The sequence below is a fragment of the Culex quinquefasciatus genome, chromosome 2 (assembly GCF_015732765.1).
Source record: "Culex quinquefasciatus strain JHB chromosome 2, VPISU_Cqui_1.0_pri_paternal, whole genome shotgun sequence".
Taxonomy (NCBI): Eukaryota; Metazoa; Arthropoda; class Insecta; order Diptera; family Culicidae; genus Culex; species Culex quinquefasciatus.
The window spans coordinates 92,896,868-92,918,896 of NC_051862.1; the positions used below are offsets into that span (position 1 = coordinate 92,896,868).

Below are 22,029 nucleotides of genomic sequence, written 5' to 3' on the forward strand. Positions count from 1 at the left end.
TGGGTGCTGAAAAGTTGAACTTTTCAGCACTTGTTTCGAAAAGTAACACTTTTCAAAAAATTTTTGATTTAAACGATTTATTGACGAAATACATGAAAATTTCACTTGAAATTTCACTCAATGGGTGTTTTTCGGAATTGTAAAAAATGTTGTATGGAACTCGTTGCAAAACTTGTTTTTTTCAGCACTCTTCGTATTTATCCAACTCGGTGAACCTCGTTGGATAAATGTACGACTCGTGCTGAAAAAATCCTCATTTTGCAACTTGTTGCATAAACTACTATTACTCTTTGATGATCTTTTGAGAGCTACACGGAGAAAAAAGCGTTCCGAAAATCGTGAACAAATGTGCATGTTTTTGCGTAAAATATTTGTTCATGTAATCGTGAACTCGTGCACGATTGTATGAACAAAAAACTACGTTTTCATGAACAGAAATGATAAAAATCATGAACTAAAGTTCACGATTGTAAAGAAGCGTTACGTTACGTTTTTAAACATAATAATCTTATTATTGTGCAGGTTGTACAGCCATTTAAATATGGGGTTCTCTAAAAAAAAATAAAGGCCAATCCCTAAGCCGCCGTCACAGTGAGTAACGGCTTCTTACCAACATTATTAGTTAAAAACTGTATTTTGCCCACTACGGCTGTTCGATATGCTTAAAACTTTCAACACACAATCCAGAAAACTTAACATTTTTATCAGCTCCAAATATTTTTTTTTCACATTTAAAAAGAGTTCTTTAAATCGTGAACACATTCCCACGTTGTTCCCTGAAATCGTGAACAGTGTTCATGATTTCGATAACAAGCTAAGCGTTATGCTGCTGGCGTTACGATTTTTCGTGAACACCTGTTCACGATTTGCTTTTTGTTCATGGAAATTGTTCATGGTACGTTTTCGTACCGTGGAATATCACCTTGTTCCAGATTTCGTGGCACATTGTTCACGATTTTCGGAACGCTTTTTTCTCCGTGTATCAATCAATCAAATCCGAGCATTACTTGGGATACTAACTCACGAACACGACTCGAATCGCTGTCGTTGTTGTCCAAATCCAAAACCTGGTCTAGAGCATGTATGTGTAGACAGAGCTGCACTGGAAAAATGCGTTCAGCGTTTTTTTCATCCCTCGCTTTTTCACGCTCTGATAACCCGGACGAATCTCCGGCGTATTTGTTAACACGTATGTGTGTGTGCGTTTGTTTGTGGGTGTTGCTCGGTTAGTTGTCATACACATTTATCTTTTTTTTCTGTTCGAAACACAGTTGGAAACTTCAGACATGGTGGCGTTTTTTTTTTGTTTCAGTGCATGTTTAGTGAAGATTGGTAAACATTGGAAATGGCGGGGAAAAGCTTGCAAATTTTTCGTCTGCGCCGATCGGTTTCCACGTGAAACACAACTATTCGCGGAGAGTTTGCTTTCCTTTGGCGGCGAGAAAAAGTTTTGCTCGTTCATCTGTGAAAGCTTTGACAGTTGTTGTTGTTGTTGTTGAGTTGAGCACACGGTTAACGGTTTCGCTTGAAAGGTTGGTGTAAAGTGATAGGTTTCTATCATTGATTTGGAAGGTTTTTCAAGATACACGAATTAAAAGATTAAAAGATTTTAGGATTTAGAGATTTAAAGATTTCAAGATTTAAAGATTTCAAGATTCAAAGATTCAAGATTCCACGATTCAAATCTAATTTAATACAGACGCATAATGAAATCATGATGGAAAGTTTTAGGATTAGATTAATTGCGGAAAACATCCGAGAATAACCGACAATGTATAACTAAAATTAAAGCGGCCAGCCCTATTGAGTTGTGTTTTACGCAGAGAGAACTCCCGGAATGGATCACATTTCACAAAATCTCTAGGAGAGGACGGATGCGTGGACATACCGTACCAAAAAATCTAAAGATTGATTCAAAAATTCTTAACTCAAAATGCATAGATGCAAAAATTAAAAATTCAAAGATGCAAAGATTCAAAAATTTTAAGATTCAAAGATTCAAAGAGTGAAAGTATGGAAGTATGGAGGGATTCGAAGATGGAATGATTCAGAAATGAACAAAGATTCAAAAGTTCACAAATGTTGAGATTTGAGGTTTGGAAAACTTTATGATTCTATCGATACTATGACAAGTTTTTTTGAAGTTACAATTAATTATCACGAAATGTAGATTATATGATTCCAAAATCAATTCTTCAATGATTCAATCATTAAACTCAGTTGAACTATGACGAACTTAGAACCCTCTAACCAAGTCACGGTTCAGTGACCTGAGTCACGTCGTCACAACTTCGATTTGATGTACTACAATCGAGAGACGCTCTCGATGAATGCTCGTATACATGATTCTATACGAAGAAGATTTTCAATCCTCCAAGCATAAAACGACGACATCTGCACAAACTGCTGGTTCCCCCACGCACCACAACTTGTAAATTGAGTTTAATGCCGGGTTGACTTTGGACGTGAAACCGAGCAAAATTTCCCTCGAGCTCTCATAACTCATTAGTTATAGGTTGTCAGACGTATTCTTGGCATAATTCTTTTTGCGAAAAATAGTGCTGTAATTGCCTTGCAGTTTTGGTCGTCTCAAGAGGTTGGTTCTAGAAGCTCATCGAACCCCACTAGGGGGATTAGCTCTGCGAGACGACTGCACTTAGCACTCCAGCCTCCACTTTACAGGCCGAGTAATCCTTTGTGGTTCTCGAGTGCGGTTCCCCCTCCGATCAGTGACCGCTTGAGCACAAGCACGACACAAGAAATTGCAGCCCCGGGCGAGAGTGATGAGTTGAGCTGAATCGGTTGACAGCGGGTCGTAACGCCGCTGCTCTGCGAAACTTGGAGATGTGATAAATTCGCAATTTAGTACAATGAATCGTAATATTAATCTTCTCATTGAAAGATGCCGGCGACAAAATTGGGCGAAAAGTTCACCGCCCGGAGATCGCGAGTTGGCGCGAGCGAATGAACACCGCGAAAAAAGATTCGGGGGTGCATTGGGGTTAAGTGATCATTTCGTCATTCGGTTTAATTAAACAATAATTATTTTTTCGTAAATATCGCTACTTTGATGCGATGTAATTCATTTTTACAGTAAATTAGGCATTGTTACATCAAATTTGACCTTTCAAACGCACTAGAATGGCCAAATTTTAAAACATCAATGTTTGCCAATTTGACCGTTTTACCCCCAATTCCCCTTGTAGAACAAAAGAAAAGTTCATCCGCGGTCTGTCAGCAGCGCGCTGTTTTGTTTGCTGGATCAACATTTGGAAATGTCGAACGTTGAAGGAAATCGCTCAAAAAATGGAAATTAATCGATTTCAAATGTTATGGCCGCAAATGAAAGGTAAGGGTGGCTAATTTTTTATTCCGATCTGTAAAACTAGTTCTGGCGAGGGTTCTGGGCACTGCGGCAATCGATTTTACCGGCGGGTTGCTTCCGGTTGCATTTGATTTGAGGAGAAGGTTTTTCAATCCACCAGGGGCTTGTTCGGGGGCAACAGTTTCGGTCATCCGGAACTTCCGGTAAGTTTCATATTTGCAGTGTTTAGCATGAAAAACAAACTTAGACCAATTTTTCAAGTGTGCGCTCTTTTTGAGGAGGGGGCGCATCCGAAGAAGAGCGCAACTCGGGGGAGCGTTATTTCGGGGTTTGAGCGCAAATCGAAGGAGCGTTATTGCAGGGTTTTGGCGTAAAATGGGATTTTCTTTTTTAATTTTATTTACAATTAAACGAAACATTTATATAAGGGGTCATCCACAAAACACTGATAATGGGCCATCCTCAAATCTGGGTGTCCAAGAACTCCCGGATGTCATGGCCTAGATAGCTACCTGATCAACGGAGGTCTATATGGGTGAATTAACCATCGGTATAGCTTCAGATAGCTTTAGTGAACCACGATGGATACTCTTCGCCATGTTGGATTATTATGGGTCCTCCAGGAACTCCCGGGAGTTATGACCTGATGATTTACCTGACTTCCGAGAGTTCCTGGGAAACCCATAACAATCAAGCATGGTGCAAAGTGTCTATCATGGTCCACTGAAGCTTCTTGAAGCGATACCGATGGTTGATATACCCATATACTGCCCATGTTCGCATAAATGTCCCATATGCAAAAACAGCAAGCTGAGAAAAACGCTAAACAAGTTTGTCCCACACATAAGGCTACGTGTTAAGTTTTCACGAAAAAACTGGATTTCCTCCTGATTTCTAGAACAAAGTATTGGATGTTATAGGCTCTTTTGAAAGAGCACACGATTTTGAACCAAACTGCATCAATAACTCAAAAGTGACGAAAATGCATATGGGACATTTATGCGATCATGGGCAGTATAGTTTCGCGTTGATCAGGTAGATCATCAGGTCATCACTTCCCAGAATTCTTGGATGATCGATAACAACGTACCCCAGAGTATCTATCGTTGTTCACTGAAGCTACCTGAAGCCACACCGATGATCAATTCACCCATATAGACAATAGGGTCCTAAAGCCCTGAGTCAATTGTTATGTTCAACGGTAAAAAAAAGATTAAAACCCATTTTTGATAATTTTTTTTTCATTTAAATGCAAAAAATAGGACAGGACAACATTTTTTTGATGAATCAACTTAGATCCACTTAGAACGAGCTGTGATTTTTTTTTAAATTGATTTAAAATCGATTTTAAATCCTTCTCGGTCGTACAAAGTGTCATTGTACTCAGAAAAATAAGCTTTATCGTTGTGAACAATAATATCACAAATGTAAGCTTCACCTTTGGGCCCAATTGAAACAAACATATCAAACGAAATATTTGAAACCAAACCTGCACAACAACAAACAAACAGAGAAATGAGGCGCTAATTTGGATTCAACAAAGTATTTAATTCCTTTCGTTATTGCAAATCGACTTTTGATTGCATTTTCAGATTTGTATGAAACCTTGTCCATTGATGTTTTTTTATGACCAAAATAGTTATTGTGCACTATTGCCTCATATTCTTCATACAAAATACACAAGTGCTGTGAATGTTTTCGCAAATCTGTATCTTGAGATAAGATTTTCTGAATATCAACCATTGGCAAAGTTTTAAGTTATGACCAGGATTGAATTAAAAACTTTTTTTAGTCTAAAAAAGATTATAGTTACAATGGTTAATACACCCACACCCAGAACTGAGCATCGGTATACGAGAGGATAAAGAGCACGATTCGGTAGTAAAATGCTACTGTATGCGGACGGAGAGGATAAATCCCGAAATTGCCGTGAGTACTTTACTCATGGGTTCATTTTCCAAAAAAGTTCATCTATCAAAAAAAAAGTACCGGTACCGAGATTCGAACCCAAGACCTTCGGCTTATTGAACCGTGCCTTTGCCGTATAGGTCACCATGGTTCGGTGACTAAGTGGTGGTCATTTGTCCATATAAGCCACTCAATTGGATGAACTCGTCAATGAACGAATGAACTCGCGAGAGGTCTTTACTCACGCAAAATAGTACTTTCCTCACGTTTATTTTCGGGAGGACTTTCCCCTCGTTCTTTAACTTTGGGTGCATATAGACCCCCGTTGATTAGGTAGATCATCAGCATGGCTTTCTACCTTAGGTACTCGCGAGTGTGTAGTAGTGCGGTTGTCAAAATCGTTATATCTGACTCTCTCACTCCACTGCCACTGACATTGTTTATGTCTTGCTTTTCCTGGCACGGTTCATTGTTCGTTTGTTATTGTTTTGGTTTTAGTGGCACGGAGTCATGCACTCACACTAATGCAAAGCAAGATCGTGAGTACCTATGATATACAGCCTTGGGTCATCAGGTCATAACTCCCGGGAGTTCCTGGAGGACCCATAATAATCCAACATGGTTCTTAGAAGACTTATAACAATCCAACGTACCCCAGTGTCTCCATCGTTGCTCACTGAAGCTACACTCAAACCCCGATGGTTTGACACAAACTGTTGTCAGACGAACGGGGTCACTTTTTAGTTTGACACCCCTTTTACACGGAGTTCACGCACACTACCAAACGTGTGTTTTGATAGTGTGCGTGAGCGCCGTGTAAAAAGTGACAGTTCGTCACTTTTTAGTTTGACTTTGACCAACCAACGGGGTACAAACTAAAAAAGTGTCCAACGAAAAAGTGACCAACCATCGGGGTTTGAGTGTATAAAGATGGTTAATTCACCCATAAAGACCTCCGTCGAGACCTCCGTTGATCAGGTAGCTTTCTAGGCCATGACATCCGGGAGTTCTTGGATACCCAGATTTGAGGATGGCCCATTATCAGTGTTTTGTGGATGACCCCTTATATAAATGTTTCGTTTAATTGTAAATAAAATTAAAAAAGAAAATCTCATTTTCCGCCAAAACCCTGCAATAACGCTCCTTCGATTTGCGCTCAAACCCCGAAATAACGCTCCCCAGAGTTGCGCTCTTCTTCGGTTTGCGCCCCCTCCTCAAAAAGAGCGCACATTTGAAAGATTGGTCTAAGTTTGTTTTTCATGCTAAACACTGCAAATATGAAACTTACCGGAAGTTCCGGATGACCGAAACTGTTGCCCCCGAACAAGCCCCTGGTGGATTGAAAAACCTTCTCCTCAAATCAAATGCAACCGGAAGCAACCCGCCGGTAAAATCGATTGCCGCAGTGCCCAGAACCCTCGCTAGAACTAGTTTTACAGATCGGAATCAAAAATTAGCCACCCTTACCTTTCATTTGCAGCCATAACATTTGAAATCGATTAATTTCCATTTTTTGAGCGATTTCCTTCAACGTTCGACATTTCCAAATGTTGATCCAGCAAACAAAACAGCGCGCTGCTGACAGACCGCGGATGAACTTTTCTTTTGTTCTACAAGGGAATTGGGGTAAAACGGTCAAATTGGCAAACATTGATGTTTTAAAATTTGGCCATTCTAGTGCGTTTGAAAGGTCAAATTTGATGTAACAATGCCTAATTTACTGTAAAAATGAATTACATCGCATCAAAGTAACGATATTTACGAAAAAATAATTATTTTTTAATTACACCGAATGACGAAATGATCATTTAACCCCAATGCACCCCCGAATCTTTTTTCGCGGTGTTCATTCGCTCGCGCCAACTCGCGATCTCCGGGCGGTGAACATTTCGCCCAATTTTGTCGCCGGCACTTTTCAATGAGAAGATTAATACACAGACAGAAATTGCATCAGCTGCAGCTGCTGGTTTGGGAATGTCCAGCTTGGAGTGTCCAAGGGATGTCGAAGATGACGGACGGACGAGAGACGCGTTTGCACTTAAGCTTAATTTTCACGAGTTCGTGCGATCGCGCGCGAGCCCGGCTTCTTCATCTTCAGAGATTCGGAGAGAGATGCTGGCGGGGCGATAATAATAACGATTACGGACAGTTGAGGCGCGGTGGCCACGCCGTGTTTAGGGGTGCTGCTGTTGCTTTTGCGAGAGGAAAAATAGAAAATGCCAATTCCAACACTCGAAAGCTCGCGCGAGTCTTCCCCGCGAGATCGAGATCATCATCCACGCAGAGCAAAACACAAGCACAACTTCCAAACAGCAGCGAACCAAGTACAGTTCATCGACCTTAATATTGAATTTGATAATTAAGCCTTCGCAAGCTCGCGCTCGCTCGTTTTCTTTGAAGGCAGAGAGGAAAAAAAAAAGTTTTATTATACCACACTCCAACTCTCAACTTGGCGGAGCGTTTGGACGGACGGATTGATGCTTTCGTCCGGCGTGCTCCAACCAGGGGTAATGGTCATGACGGAGTTGATGCAACGCGCGCGCTTCCTCAGCGAACTGTAGCGGACGCGGTGGTGACCTAACGTAACATGCATAATATAATGTGTCGAAACAGTGCAAAACTTGCTCACAGCGTGTAACGTTGAACTTTCACTTGAACAAAACGATCGAGCGTTAATCTTGAATCTCAAAATATCTCGAATTTATGAACTCTTCGAATATTTGAACGTTTGAATCTTTGAAGCATTGAATCTTTAAATCAATTTTAGAAGCGTTTTTTACGGTATGTCCACGCATCTCTCCTACCCTGTAGATTCTGTGAAAGTGATCCGTTCTCAGAATCTTTAAATTTAGTTAGATATTTTAATCTTTGAATCATTGAAGCTTTGAAGCTTAACATTTTTGAATCTTTGAATCTTTGAATTTTTGAATCTTTGAATCTTTGAATCTTTGAATCTTTGAATCTTTGAATCTTTGAATCTTTGAATCTTTGAATCTTTGAATCTTTGAATCTTTGAATCTTTGAATCTTTGAATCTTTGAATCTTTGAATCTTTGAATCTTTGAATCTTTGAATCTTTGAATCTTTGAATCTTTGAATCTTTGAATCTTTGAATTTTGAATCTTTGAATCTTTGAATCTTTGAATCTTTGAATCTTTGAATCTTTGAATCTTTGAATCTTTGAATCTTTGAATCTTTGAATCTTTGAATCTTTGAATCTTTGAATCTTTGAATCTTTGAATCTTTGAATCTTTGAATCTTTGAATCTTTGAATCTTTGAATCTTTGAATCTTTGAATCTTTGAATCTTTGAATCTTTGAATCTTTGAATCTTTGAATCTTTGAATCTTTGAATCTTTGAATCTTTGAATCTTTGAATCTTTGAATCTTTGAATCTTTGAATCTTTGAATCTTTGAATCTTTGAATCTTTGAATCTTTGAATCTTTGAATCTTTGAATCTTTGAATCTTTGAATCTTTGAATCTTTGAATCTTTGAATCTTTGAATCTTTGAATCTTTGAATCTTTGAATCTTTGAATCTTTGAATCTTTGAATCTTTGAATCTTTGAATCTTTGAATCTTTGAATCTTTGAATCTTTGAATCTTTGAATCTTTGAATCTTTGAATCTTTGAATCTTTGAATCTTTGAATCTTTGAATCTTTGAATCTTTGAATCTTTGAATCTTTGAATCTTTGAATCTTTGAATCTTTGAATCTTTGAATCTTTGAATCTTTGAATCTTTGAATCTTTGAATCTTTGAATCTTTGAATTTGATGGAGTAGTTTGTACCGCTTGTACCACGTGGCTATGGACGACCTGTATGATATCCAAACACCGCCATGGCTAATACGTTCCAATTAATACTTATCGCTCACCCCAAAGCTCTCATCGCCCCTTCCACCCAATCAAACCCTCCCAAAGTGACCTCACTCCTTCATCTGCACTAATTTGTTAGTGCATGCAAAGACAAATTTTATGACCCGGGCCCAATTTCCGAACATAGCCAGAAGATGACCGTCCGTCCCAACGACTCTATCTCCCCCCTCGGTCGTCGCAGTCTATCATCATCTGGTCACCCTCGTGACATTCTGTCATAATTGGTCCCACTGCCGCTGGGTCTCCGGGGTTGATAAGGCCAACCCACACGACACGATGACACCAGCCAGCTCTTTAATGGCCACTATAAATTGTTACAATCGCGCCAGTTTCATACATTGTGTGTGATGTGTTTGGGACGAAAAAGCTGAACCCGTCTAATCTAGCGAGAGCGCGATAATTATTTAAATTAAGGAATGCACTCCCTCGGAACGGGATATTTTTATGAATTTATTACATTGAGAATTGTGGTCGGGAGCGGGATGATTGCACCGAAGAAAGTCAGCCGAACTGTGATTCCGTCATGGCTATTAGTGCTGAGAAGCTAGATTTAATACCAGCATTCCAAGCTAAATGCCACCCTTTTTTCACAGCGATTGAAAACCCATATCGAACGGTTAATTCAATTGAATGACAGTATCGAAAAATCGAGGGAGCGCGGGCTTCAACTTCAGTGGCATCCACTCATATCGAGTAACATTTGGCTGGCTGCCGGGGCTAATACAATTTACTCAATTATTCAATTGATCCAATTGAGCCGGGCCGGCCCACCCCACCAGCATGACTCCTTTTTTGATAGACGTGCATTACGTTACTGATACACATGGTTATTTTTCATAGCTGTCAGCTGACAGTGACCCTTTTGTAGGATTCGAATCCAAACGATTGATTGAAGGGTTAACCCGCGAGTTCGATTTATTTGGACAAAGCAAGCTTTAACTTCATTGAATATCCTAAACCAAGAGTAAAATGATCTCGATTTGTGTTGTGAGAATGCTGCTGACACCAAGTTCATCTGTTCAGTAGCTGGTAGTTTAATGGCGAAGAGAATCTTCTAGTCGAGTCATGATGGCCGATACTGTAGAAGCACGGACTTGACAGGTCAAAGGTTGGGGGATCGATTCGCGCTTTTGATTGTTTTGTCTGTAAAATCCTCTCAGTTCGCTCACTCTGTTGAGAGATTGAGAGAACTCTGCTCTCAGTTGGATTCCTGGCAAAAAAAAACTCAGAATTCCCTGACTTCTTGTTAAAAGCAATCATGAACTCGAGCAACTACAAGTTCATTCCTCGAACCCTGAGGGGAGTCACCCTCCAATTGCTCTCAACCCTATTACCACCACGGGAGTCCAATTGAAGCCGATTTTGGACACTCGTGCCGAGAAGATCATCATCCGAGGCCTCAAATTTCTCCCGTCTCCGGGGTCAACCCCGTTGATGATTATCTCCAAATCTGGTCCGGACTTGGCGGTGAAACCCAGCAACCTGTAGCGCCTAAGCTAGTTGATGGCAATCTTTAGATGATTGCGAAAAAAAAGTCGAGATAAACAACGAGACACACACACACAATTGGGTGGTGTTTTACCATCATTGGTGAGTGCGAATCACAGCCGCCGAGGTAATTAGCAATTAGGAAATAAATTATCATTGCGCGGAGAGGAGCAGTGAGAGATGCTAGACTTTCCAATACGGGGTCCAATTAGCACCGGTATTCAACCCGGGGTGCTATAAACTGCCGCCGTAAAGGAGGACTTCCAGCCAGGGTAGCTGAAATTTCACTGTCTAATTGCTGTGCGAATGTGTGTGCGAGCTACCAAATCAAATCGACACTGATTGATGGATTGTTGTTTATTTTTTGGGGAGTATCGCGCCCGATTGCTACTTTTTATTTTGGTAAAGGGAAGTGGCATTTTCTTTCCCCTGGGGGTGTCCATATTTGAGCATATGTGAACGATTCAATCGAGAAAGTTGCCAACTTCCGGAAGGAATCAATCAAACTTCAAACGTTGTCATGAATCACCCCCTTCAGAATAAGTAGCTATTCATAAATCTGACGGAAAAAACACGTGTAGAACAAGTTCTTTCTAGCTTCTCTTAAATCAAATTTTCATATGAAACCACATTTTGATTAAACTAGGGGAAATATACCCATTTCAAGCCTAATAAGCGGTCGTGTTTGAATGATGCTGGATAATCTGGAGTGTTCCTTGAAATTTACTAAAACCAAGTACACCAACGAGGAGAGCAACTTTTTGTGAACATTTCTGTTTATTTTCACTTTTATTAAAAGTTATGCTATTCCTTTTACAAGCATTTAAAAAAAATATTTCCCAAATGCATTCTAATCAGTCGAATGTATTGGGCCACGCCCATTTTCCTATTTTCAGCTTAGTTCTTTTTTCTTCCAGCGCTCTTTTGGGTCTGCTTAGTGCTGCCAAAATTGATGAAATTTAAAGCGAACACTCACGAAAAGTAGCATTTATAGAGAAAATTTCCTGGCATCACTGGCTCACTCCAACAGGCGCTGCTGTTGGTGTTGGTGGCCACCATTTGTTCTTTATTTGCCTTCGCTTCTCGCTCGGTTTTCTTCAGCCTTCGATTGGAATGGGTAGTCAAAAACTAAACGTCAAAAGACGTGGCGCGTTTGTTTTTTTTTTGATGGCGCTTGCCGATTATTTACATGTTTCGGGATTATTTTTCAAGTGAGTGACTAACTAATGTGCAAAAGAACATGTTGACGGTAGTTGGAAGCCATTTTGTACCTTAAGCGCTTTGAAAACGTAAGCGCAAGTGAAATTTGCGTGCTTACTTGAGGCGGTGCTGTTGCTGGTAAGTTTATAGCCTAAATAGTATTTTTGGAGCTTTAATCGAGCATCAAACTCTTTATATGACGAAGATAGGTGTTTGATTAGAAAGGGTATATTTCCCCTAGTCCTTGCAGTAGGCTTCATCTGTGGAATGATCAAGAAGATTACAACCATTACAAATTCGCGCTAATTTGGTTGTCGCCTTTGGCGTTCCCTGTTCAAGATCTAGCCATGGTCCTTGACGAACAGTTTAGTCTCGCGACTTTGTCGCGCCATCATTCGAGGGTGTAAAGAAGGCAAACTCGTTGTAATACGACCCAGCGTCGCGACTTGTCCACAGACAACGACCTTCCTGACGCGCGCCAACAACAGGTAGAACCTGTCTGCGAGCCATCCCCCGGAGAACTAGTTCTTCTTCTCGTTTTGTCATTTCGTGTTTTTTGACGATTGTTGAATCGATGCGTACGTCTTGCGGCAATTTACGGTCGCGACGAGGACGGAACGCTGATGAAATCGGTGGGTTTTGCGACCGCGTTTAGCTTGCAAATTTATAGGGGTCGTTAAATTTTCATAATGGTTACTGTCTGGAACCGACCGAAGGGATTACCTGTTGGGGGTTAGTCCTTCCGGATGACATCATCGTCGTCGAAAGCGGAATTCGCAATTTTCAGAACCCGATAATGTCTCGCCACACATTTATGGGTGAGAAGGTGTCGCGATTGCGATATTCGCCGGAATTGTCCTTTCATGGGCTTTGGTTAATTGGGTCGTTGTGGGACTAATGGAGTTGGGAAGGCAAGTGTGTGGAGGGTTTGCCATTATGGTTTCAAAGTCATTACAATGTTTTAAATGGTGATAATCTTTGAAGAGATAATCAGATTTTTGAGTGCCATTATCCTTAGTTAAAGTTGAACACTTCAAGTGTCAAAAACTCTCTGAAAATCTTATGAATTGCGTGCATGTGATGATTCAACTTTGAATTCACTTAACTTGTTTTCAATATATTTTATGAAAAACATTATTTTCATAAATAATTAATCAAACTCCGACCCCTCTCCCCTACTGCGTTACGTAATAAAAGAACGCTCCCTAAAAACAAAAACAATAATTTTTCGTTTCGAGAAAAAAGCGTTTTAATGTTTGACCTTGAATAAACGAAACATAGAGCACGAAATGTAAACAATAACAAACACTTTTTGTTTGTTTGACCACCGAAGTTTGGCTAAACCTGTTGTCGCAGTCCCAAGTTATAATTACAATACTTTACGGTAGTCGGGCAAGTACGTGTGTCAAACGCGTTCTGACCTGAAGTCCCTTTGACCAGTTGTTGCACTTACATCAGTTTTCAGGTTGTGTCAAAATTGCACGACAAGATTGAAACTTGAAGAGTGACAACAATGCACGGATTTATATTGAATGTTGGGCCTCCGTAAAGGTCAAAAGGTGAGGCATTGTGAGCCGCAAAAATGGCTTTCTTAACTCACTTTGGTCCAGAATGCAAGTGCGACAAGATAGCACAACAACAACGAATTGTGTTTGTATTTACTACATGCTTTGACAGCAGCAGTGTTGCGAGTTTCTTGCCAAATTTGAGTTCCGTGTTGCCAGTTTCATTGTTTTCAGATGACTTGTCCTTAAAAAAAACCCTTTCTAGTGATATTTTAAGAGCGTCAGTTAAATTAAAAAAATCAATTTAATTTTAAAACAGTTTTTAAAATATAAAATCAAGAAATGATTAGATGCTTCAATCACGCTATTCGAAGTAACGTTATATCGAGACATGATCCTTTCCTGAACAATAAGCTCATTCAATAGTTCTTATCTGGAAACTGCACTTTTATGCATGTCACGCTCCATAGTCGGGGAGTTCCCCCCGTTTGAACCACCATATTCATTATGTTATCGTCACTCTGGTGGGTTCTCCTTTGTCTCATCTGCTGTGTGTGTCGGAGCAATCTCTCCAGTCCAGGTGTACGGTTTTAGGCACGAATCTCCGTCCACCATGAAGCCTACACACACGCACTTTGAGACATGACCACTTCAGCATGTCGTACACGTGTCCGTACACACGTACGCGTTCCAGGACATCGGTATTGGTGACGTGTCGGGACAACCGTCATCATCATCATCACCGTCCTTTGGCGCGGGAGTACGCCCGAGGACATCACCAACACAACCGTCCGAGTGGTGTCCTTGTTGTGTTGGTGCGCGGTGAGTTTGCACCCTCACAACTACTCCGCGGTGAAACCGAACTGGAAGGATTCGGGTGGGACAGGAGACTCGGAGAGCGACACGAGAAATCGAGAGAGATAGAGAGTGTGGGACACTTTTGCACATGATCGTTGCAGTTTTCGACCTCGCGCCACCACACCCTACCTGGCCGCAGTCTTCCCGGAGAGACCATCTTTGGGGCTTCGAAAAAGGACCGGTTCTGAGGGGTTAAAAGAAGAACTGCCTGAACTGGAAATCGAGACGACACTACATTGGGGCAAGCTGTGGGACATGCGTGCGTGGGAGGACACGAGCTTTCCGGCGGCGGCGGCAGCAACTCAGACTCCCACACGTCTCGGTTCGGTCGGTGGTACATCGATAGAGAGAGAGTGAAAGAGATTCGATGGGGGGAAAAGTGGATAAATCTGATATGCTGCTACTTTTATCAGCAGAGATTATTTGAGCCAGCATGGGGTGCGAAGTTAGGCCGAACCAGATCCTGGCTGAATTGAGTTAGAAGAAAGGATTGAATCGCCAGCGAGGACGGGAAAATCGATACATGTTTATTCATGCGACATGTTTATTTCTTTTGTTAACAAATGCAAACATGTACTGTGGATGTGAATCATCACGACGGATTTGAAGGGATGATTCAAAATTTGCTCGAGGAATACACGGAATTACACTCAACAGAATTGCTGCACGAAATCATGTATTTTTAGATTATGACTACCATCTACTTGGGCGAATCGGGACAAATTGGAAGAGCCTTTTAAACCATGTTGGCACTATATTTTGATATGTTTCATTGGTTTTGGAAAGAACAACAGCATTAGCAAAGCGATTTTCAAATTCAAATTCAAAGATTTTTTGTGATCTGAAAAAGGCTGTTAAAAAGATGTGGCAGACTTAATTTTTATTTAACTTTCAATATTTATTTCCAAAACTTATTGATTTTAAGGTACCACCAGATTTGAAGATTGACCAGAAAAATATTTTTTTTAATAATTAGAATTAATTTTGCTCCAGATGTTCAAATCTGAATTTCATAAAAACCGAAAAATTTATAAAGATTTACCTACGTGGATCGCTCAACAATATTTCAAGAGTTTTTTTTAATAGGTCCTATAAACATATGAAAGAGAATAGCTTATAGGACCTTTTAGAACAAAAAAACTCTAGATTTATTAAGTGTGGAACAAAATTGTCCATCAAACGCAGAACTTTGCGCCAGTTCGATTTTTCTAAGAGCTGTCAGCTTGATAATAGTCTGCCAAAGAATGGAAAACACAACAAAATGAGAATTAAGTTTTGCATTGAAAAAAACTTTTGAAAAACAATTGATTAAAAAAAACTGATTAGAAAACATTGATTATACAATTTCAATCTTATAAATGCTTTTTGAACCTTTGAATTTTTTTTTTGTTTCAGGACTACAGATCGGATTTTTTTTATAAATTCGTTGATGTTTTGCAAATTTGTGACAGTAGCATAACTGTGTTAAAATGAATATTGTGATACTTTATTCAACCAGGCTTGAAATTTTAAATTATCCGTGGAATTCGCCCTCGGCCATGAAATTTTTATTAAAAATACCACGAAATGCCGCGTAATTTGAAATAATTTAGTGTCAAATTGCACATCATTGCATTTGAACATATATTTTTAAATGCAAGCATTCTTCAAAATTTATAAAAGTAATTTTCGTTGGAATTAAAGGAAACAAATAATATCAGTTTTAAAGATGTTGTTTACAAAAAATAATTTATTGTACATTCACAACCAAATCTTGTGCAATACAATGTGAAGTTTAAAACATGTTATTCTACATGAAGAACATTTTGAATGTAAATGAACTTTATTCAAGGCTTGAATGAAAGAAATCGTAAAGCAGTGTGAGCCATTTTATTTTGAAATCTCTGTTAAGTTCTTCAAAATAAATAAAGAAATTTATTATAACATGCGGAAAATGAAAAGAAAAACATATTATAACATTTAGCTTATAAATAATGAATGATTTGTAAAGCTTTGATTCTAAATTTGCCTAATCTATTTTGAAGTACATACAGAGAAACCTCTTTTTACGTTGTGGCGTTACGCTTTTTATTTCGTTGATTTCTCTAAAACCATACAATATTTTTGCAAGCTTCAAAAAGCATTTTGTAGATCTGAACAAAACCTACAAATTGCTTTTAAAAGATTTTAAAAATGTTGCATCGTTCCAGAGAAATCGACAAATTAGAAAAGCGTAACGCACCGCGTAAAAAGAGGTTTCACTGTACTCAAATTTCAAAATTAATATTTCTCATTTTACTTCGTGAATTAAGGGGTACATGTAGAAAATTACAAAATTTCATATTACAGAAAATGTATTCAATCCATTCAAAAGATAAATTTCAATCACTCCTGAAAGTTTCATGAAGATATTACATGATTTAACTGAGTTAGAGACGATTTAAGCTCAGAATTTTGCCATACGCAAAGCAAACTGTCAAACTTTGTAAGCGTTTTTCTCTTAACACTGAGTTGATTTACGGGTGCCACGATATCTCGAGATGGGACGGACCAAATTGGCTGAAATTTTGGGTGAAGACTCCCAAAGACATATCCCGTGTGCATGACGAAGCCCGATTTTGAAATTTTGAATTTTCAAAAAATACAAAAATCAAAAACTGACGATTTTTTATACGAAAAACACAAAAATATTTTTATCTTTTTTTAAAATAAACTTTTTGAAAATCGGCCTTCGTTATGCACCCGGGACCGGTTTAACGAGTCTTTAACAAAATTTTGAGCCGATTTGGTCAAGGCAGTGTTGAGATATCGTGGCACCCGTTTTCTGAAACTGCTAACTTCAAATAGCTATATCCCGGTAATGATACAACCAAATGTCTTCAAACTTGTTTTGTTAATAGATGAAAATGTATAATTTAATGTCCTAAAAAAGATTTTGAAAAAGTTGAAGTGTGTGCTCAGACAAACCTCTGACATTTTTGCCGATTTACATGTATGTAACCCCTTAAGTTGATAATGATTCTGCAAAATTTCACAAAATTCTGCTCAAAATTTTTTGTAACAGAGCTTTTTGAAGCTGGATTATAAAATTAAAAAAATCTTTACTTATTTAAAAAAATTAAAGGAAATCAGCTTCAACATATCTAGAGTTTTTTTTTGAAAAGGTCCTATAAACAAAATTTTAAATTTTTGCTTTTTGGGTGTTTTTAGAACCGCCTTGAGTCAGGGGTATTCAAAAACACCCAAAAAGCAAAAAGTGAAAATTTTGTTTATAGGACCTTTTCAAAAAAAACTCGAGATATATAAATTTTCAAAGGAAAAAAACGATTGTTTGTATGAAAAAGGTTGTCAAAATGTTCAAAAATTAAATTGACGGCAAAAACTTTCTTTTAATTTTGCTTCAAAACGACATCGATAAAATTGAAAATAACATTTGAAAATGGTCTTATTTCTTAATTAGGAATCATGTTCAAATCAATCTTTCTATACATTTTGATAAATAAGATTCCAAACTCATCCGTCACCTACCTCATACTTGAGCCCGGCCAGCCGCAGCCAGGTTTCCACCTTCAGGCAGTACGGCGACATCGACGGCAGCAGTGGCGTGCGCGTAAACTGGTACAGGTACACGACGTCCTTCTCGAAGTTAGCCTTGTGCACGGTGGGCTTCACTTCCTTTTCCTTCTTGGCCGGAGCAGCGGCCGCGGCTTGCTCCGTGCCGGAACCGGCCGCCGCCCCATCGCCACCCGCGCCAGCGTCTCCGCCACCGGCGGCGTGATTTTCTCCGGCGGCCGCGGCCTCACCCTCCTTTTTGTCACCACCCTCGGCAGTGGCGGCGGCGGCAGCGGCGGTGGGCGCAGCAGCATCGTCGGCCTTCTTTTCGGCCGCGACAGCCGCTGGCTGCTCGGTCTTCTTCTCCTCCTCGCCGGCGGCGGCGGTCAGAGGCTTGTTCTCGACTTCTGTGGCCATTTTATCTCTCGGGATGCGATGTGTTCTTCGGGACTCGGGCAGAAATCTGGCAGAAAATTCACGCACACAACGTTACGGCGGTTGAAATTTTCGCACTTTTTGGGTTCACTTCTTCGCTCTTTTTTTATTTCGGCCTGTTGAAAATGGGCCGGAAATATCACTTGGAAGGTTTCCTTCTTTTTTTGTCAATCACTTTCGATTCAATCAAAATCACTTATCCGAGATTTAATCCAAGGATTTCTTTCAGAAAATAACTTTTCTCCTGAAAGGACACGACGAAAAATCCGGGTAGGCGTTGCTAGGCTAGGGCAGCTCAGGACACTCACTCTAGGGTCGTCACTTGGCAGACTAACGAACACAACGAGAGACACACACGATGTTAAACGGTTAAACGACGGTACTGTACTGCACACCCCTTGACGGCGGTTTGAAACTCCAAACGCGATGCGATGCGATAGAAAGCCGCGATAGACAGTGTCGATGATCGGCGATGAATGAACGATGATCTTCGCGCGATGAACGAACGAAGAGGGGGGATGTCACTACGACCAAAGTAGGCTCCTCGGCGGGCACTAATCCTCAACCAACAGAGAAGAGAGAGATAACTGGAATGGAACACTGTGTGTGAACGCTGGGGCGGTTGGCTCGATACAGATCTAGGCGGCTGCGACTATGCTTCTGCCTGGCTATGCTTCGTGCCAGTCCGTTCAACACACGGGCAGAGAAACGGCGTCCTTTTACCACTACCAAAACGCGGAGAGCGGTAATGGGAGTGTGTGTGTGTGCGGGAAACCGCTTTGTGTAGAGGGAGTTTCATTCGAGAGCGAGCTTTCTCGTGTAGAGCGCGTGAGAGTGTGTGTGTGTTTGATTGTGGTATGTGGGTGAAGGAATAAGGTGGCGGGAGAATGAATGAAACGATACGATGATCATCAATGGACTAATACATTGAACGGTACATTTGTTGGTGTCATTTGGAACTGGCTTCTTATACACCAACAAGTAACCCCGCTGGTTTGACAACTTTTAGTTTGATACTTTAAAGTTTGTTTTAGAACAGTATTAGTATAAATTGCATTTCGTCGGGCTTTTACTATCTTGTCGCAAGTTCATTTTGAGACAAATTTAGTTGAGAAGCCCATTTTGTGCAGCTCACAATGCCCCACCTTTTGACCTTCACAGATCACCAAAATTCGATTTAAATCCTGAGATATTCAATAAAAACCGAAAAAACTCCGTGCATTTTTGTCACTTTTCATATGAAAGAAGTTTCAGTCTTGTCGTGCTATCTTGACACACCCTGAAAATTTATGTAAGTTCGCGATGTCGATTTGTAATTATAACTCAGGACTGCAGCATCCAAATTCAAAAAAAAAAAGTTCAGGACAATGCACAGAATGGTCAACCAAACTAAACATTAGAGGTGGGCAAAACCGTTCTTTTTTAGGAGCCGCTCATTTTCGTTCGCTCATTAAAAAGAGCCGCTCTTTTGAACGGCTCTTTCGCTCTTTTTCAAAATATGGATGAAAGTGATAATTTTGTAGGCATGGTGCGATTTGAAAGCTATTTAACATTGGAATAATATAAATAATTTGGCAAAAATAACTAAAACGAAAAGATGCCCTTGAAAACCATAGGCCTTAACGGTCTCATTGTCAACATTTCTACTCGAACCTAAACGTTCGAATAATTGAATGGCATCCAAAATTAAATTTGGAGAAATTGCTTTTAATTTTAAAATTGCGTTTATCTCTGCCAAAATTTAACTAATGCTGATATTTTATTTAGAGAAAAAAATCTGTTATCTTTTTTCTACTGATTTGAACTACAAAGTCTATGAGTTTATTCGGGCAAGAGGATTTAGTTTATTTCCAAAATTTCTAAGCTATTTAGTAGACTTTTGGTATTAATTTACAAGGTAAGCTATTTGAAATGCTGAAATTAGTATTTGGGTAATACTTTAATGTACGATAAGTAAAATGAAAAGTATCGTCATTTTGTTTAGAATATATATTAGAATGGAATTTAAAAAAAAATAGGAAGCTGAAAATATGAGCTTAAAAACTATTCACTTGTTTTCAAATATTGTCTTCAATGCTATTGAGAGTCTTCAATTATATATTGAAAAGAAAGTTGTTATCGACCTTCGATGAAATATGACGATTCAGCTCTGAAAATGACGGGAAATAGCCCCTCTTTAACCTGCTGATTTTTATCCTAAAGTACCGTCATCAGGGGTGACATTTGGTCTGGGGGTGAGATTGAGTCATACAAAAATGTCGAAATTTGTATGACCCAATTGCACCCTTCAGACCCAAAGACCCTGATGACGGTACTCGAAAAAGTACACCAAGGAACAATGTTGGGATACTTTTTATTAGTATTGAAATATTTGAAATTATATTTTCAATGCTCAAAAACAAATTTAACACAACAATTTGTTGAAAATTCAATCAAACGGAACGGTTCTTTCAAAGACCGGAGTTTAAAAAAGAACCGCGGTTCTTTTTTTGTGAGCCGTGGTTCGTTCACTCTTTTTAATGAACCGGCTCTTTGAGCGGCTCGCTCTTTTTTTGCCACCTCTACTAAACATGTTTGTTATTGTTTACATTTCGTGCTCTCGTTTTTTTGTTTATTCAAGGTCAAACATTAAAACGAACGTCATAAAGCGACGTGCGACAAGTGAGCACGACAGTGTCGATTTGACCGTTAAAGCCTCATTTTAGTTTATTAAAGGTAAAAAAACGACAAGATAGCATGAACATGACGATTTTAGAGAGCCTATATGGAGAGGTGAGATGTTAAAGTCGGAGTTAAAAGACCTTGTAAGAACAAGGTTAGAATTATTTTAAATACTTTTCTTTGAATAAAACGAGATTTTAAACATCAAAAATTCAATACAACTATAATTCCTAATTGATTTTTAAACACCTTAGCATTTTTTTTTAAATTTCAGACCCTCAGAGAGATCTTTTTTGTATGGAACGTAGACAAGCGTTCATGAAACTGGAAACCAAGAATCGTTCTGCGCCAATTGTAGACCTTAGAACTCGAACGGGACTAAACAAGTTTGTTGAAGAAAAATACAACGATTTGTTTAAAAATAAACACTCTAAAACAATCTGTGTTACAGATATTTGTGGTTTTCTTAGCATGACAAGTCTGTTAAATACAGATTTTTCTATAGCTGCGTAAAATTTTAAACGAATACGATTTGATACGAATGGGTTTGTTCCAAATGAAATGAACTGCAGTACACCCAAATGCAGAAGGGCAAATTCTTAGACAAGATTGATATAGCAATGATATAGCATTTGATAGTGAATGTTGCAACACAAATAACAAAATTCATAATGTTAAATTGCAGTCAATGAATGCAAAAACATCTGGATTTTTTTTAAAGGTCCAATAAACCAATTTTCAGTTTTTGCTTTTTGGGTGACATGTACTATTCTCATTGACTGTTCGAGATCTTTCATTTGGGTGCATTCGTAATGTTGCTAAGCAACACAAGGGTGCGGCAGCGTTCATCGTGGCATGCAACACCAATACAAATATGATACCGCTTGCACACAAACACACTCTTTCAAGCAACGATCCACGCATACTACGTTGGGATGCACCCATTCATACAGTGTGAATACGTCGTTAGGAAGAATGCACCGCGAAATAGAAGCGATCTTCCACAAAAACGAACACGAACCCAATGTTCTCTTTATCATCAACAGCACTATCGCACGTGTGCATTCATACAGACAGAGGAGGAACAGAACATGAGTCAGATTCGTCTCCTCGGTTGTAGACTTATTTGGCATTTAATTTAATCGTGCCACCAGCACATGAAAAAAAGAAGCAATTCCCTTGTTCTTCTTCCTTTTGGGTGAGCTCCGAACATCGTCGGCGCGTCATGCTGGTCAGTTATGCT

At 39.4% G+C, this 22,029-nt stretch overlaps 1 protein-coding gene across 2 annotated transcripts in view; it reads right to left on the bottom strand.

Annotated features, from left to right (window-relative positions):
• LOC6036907 (failed axon connections) overlaps positions 1 to 18,779 on the bottom strand; it is a 97,958-nt gene extending 79,179 nt beyond the window's left edge. Inside the window, exon 1 of one of the 2 annotated variants that reach the window (XM_038252180.1) lies at positions 17,667 to 18,779. In XM_038252180.1, the coding sequence (XP_038108108.1) occupies positions 17,667 to 18,107 (441 nt within the window). In that variant the 5' untranslated portion in view covers positions 18,108 to 18,779. The remainder of the gene's footprint in view (positions 1 to 17,666) is intronic. The other variant, XM_038252181.1, reaches the window with a different exon arrangement.
• Positions 18,780 to 22,029: the final 3,250 nt, after the last annotated feature.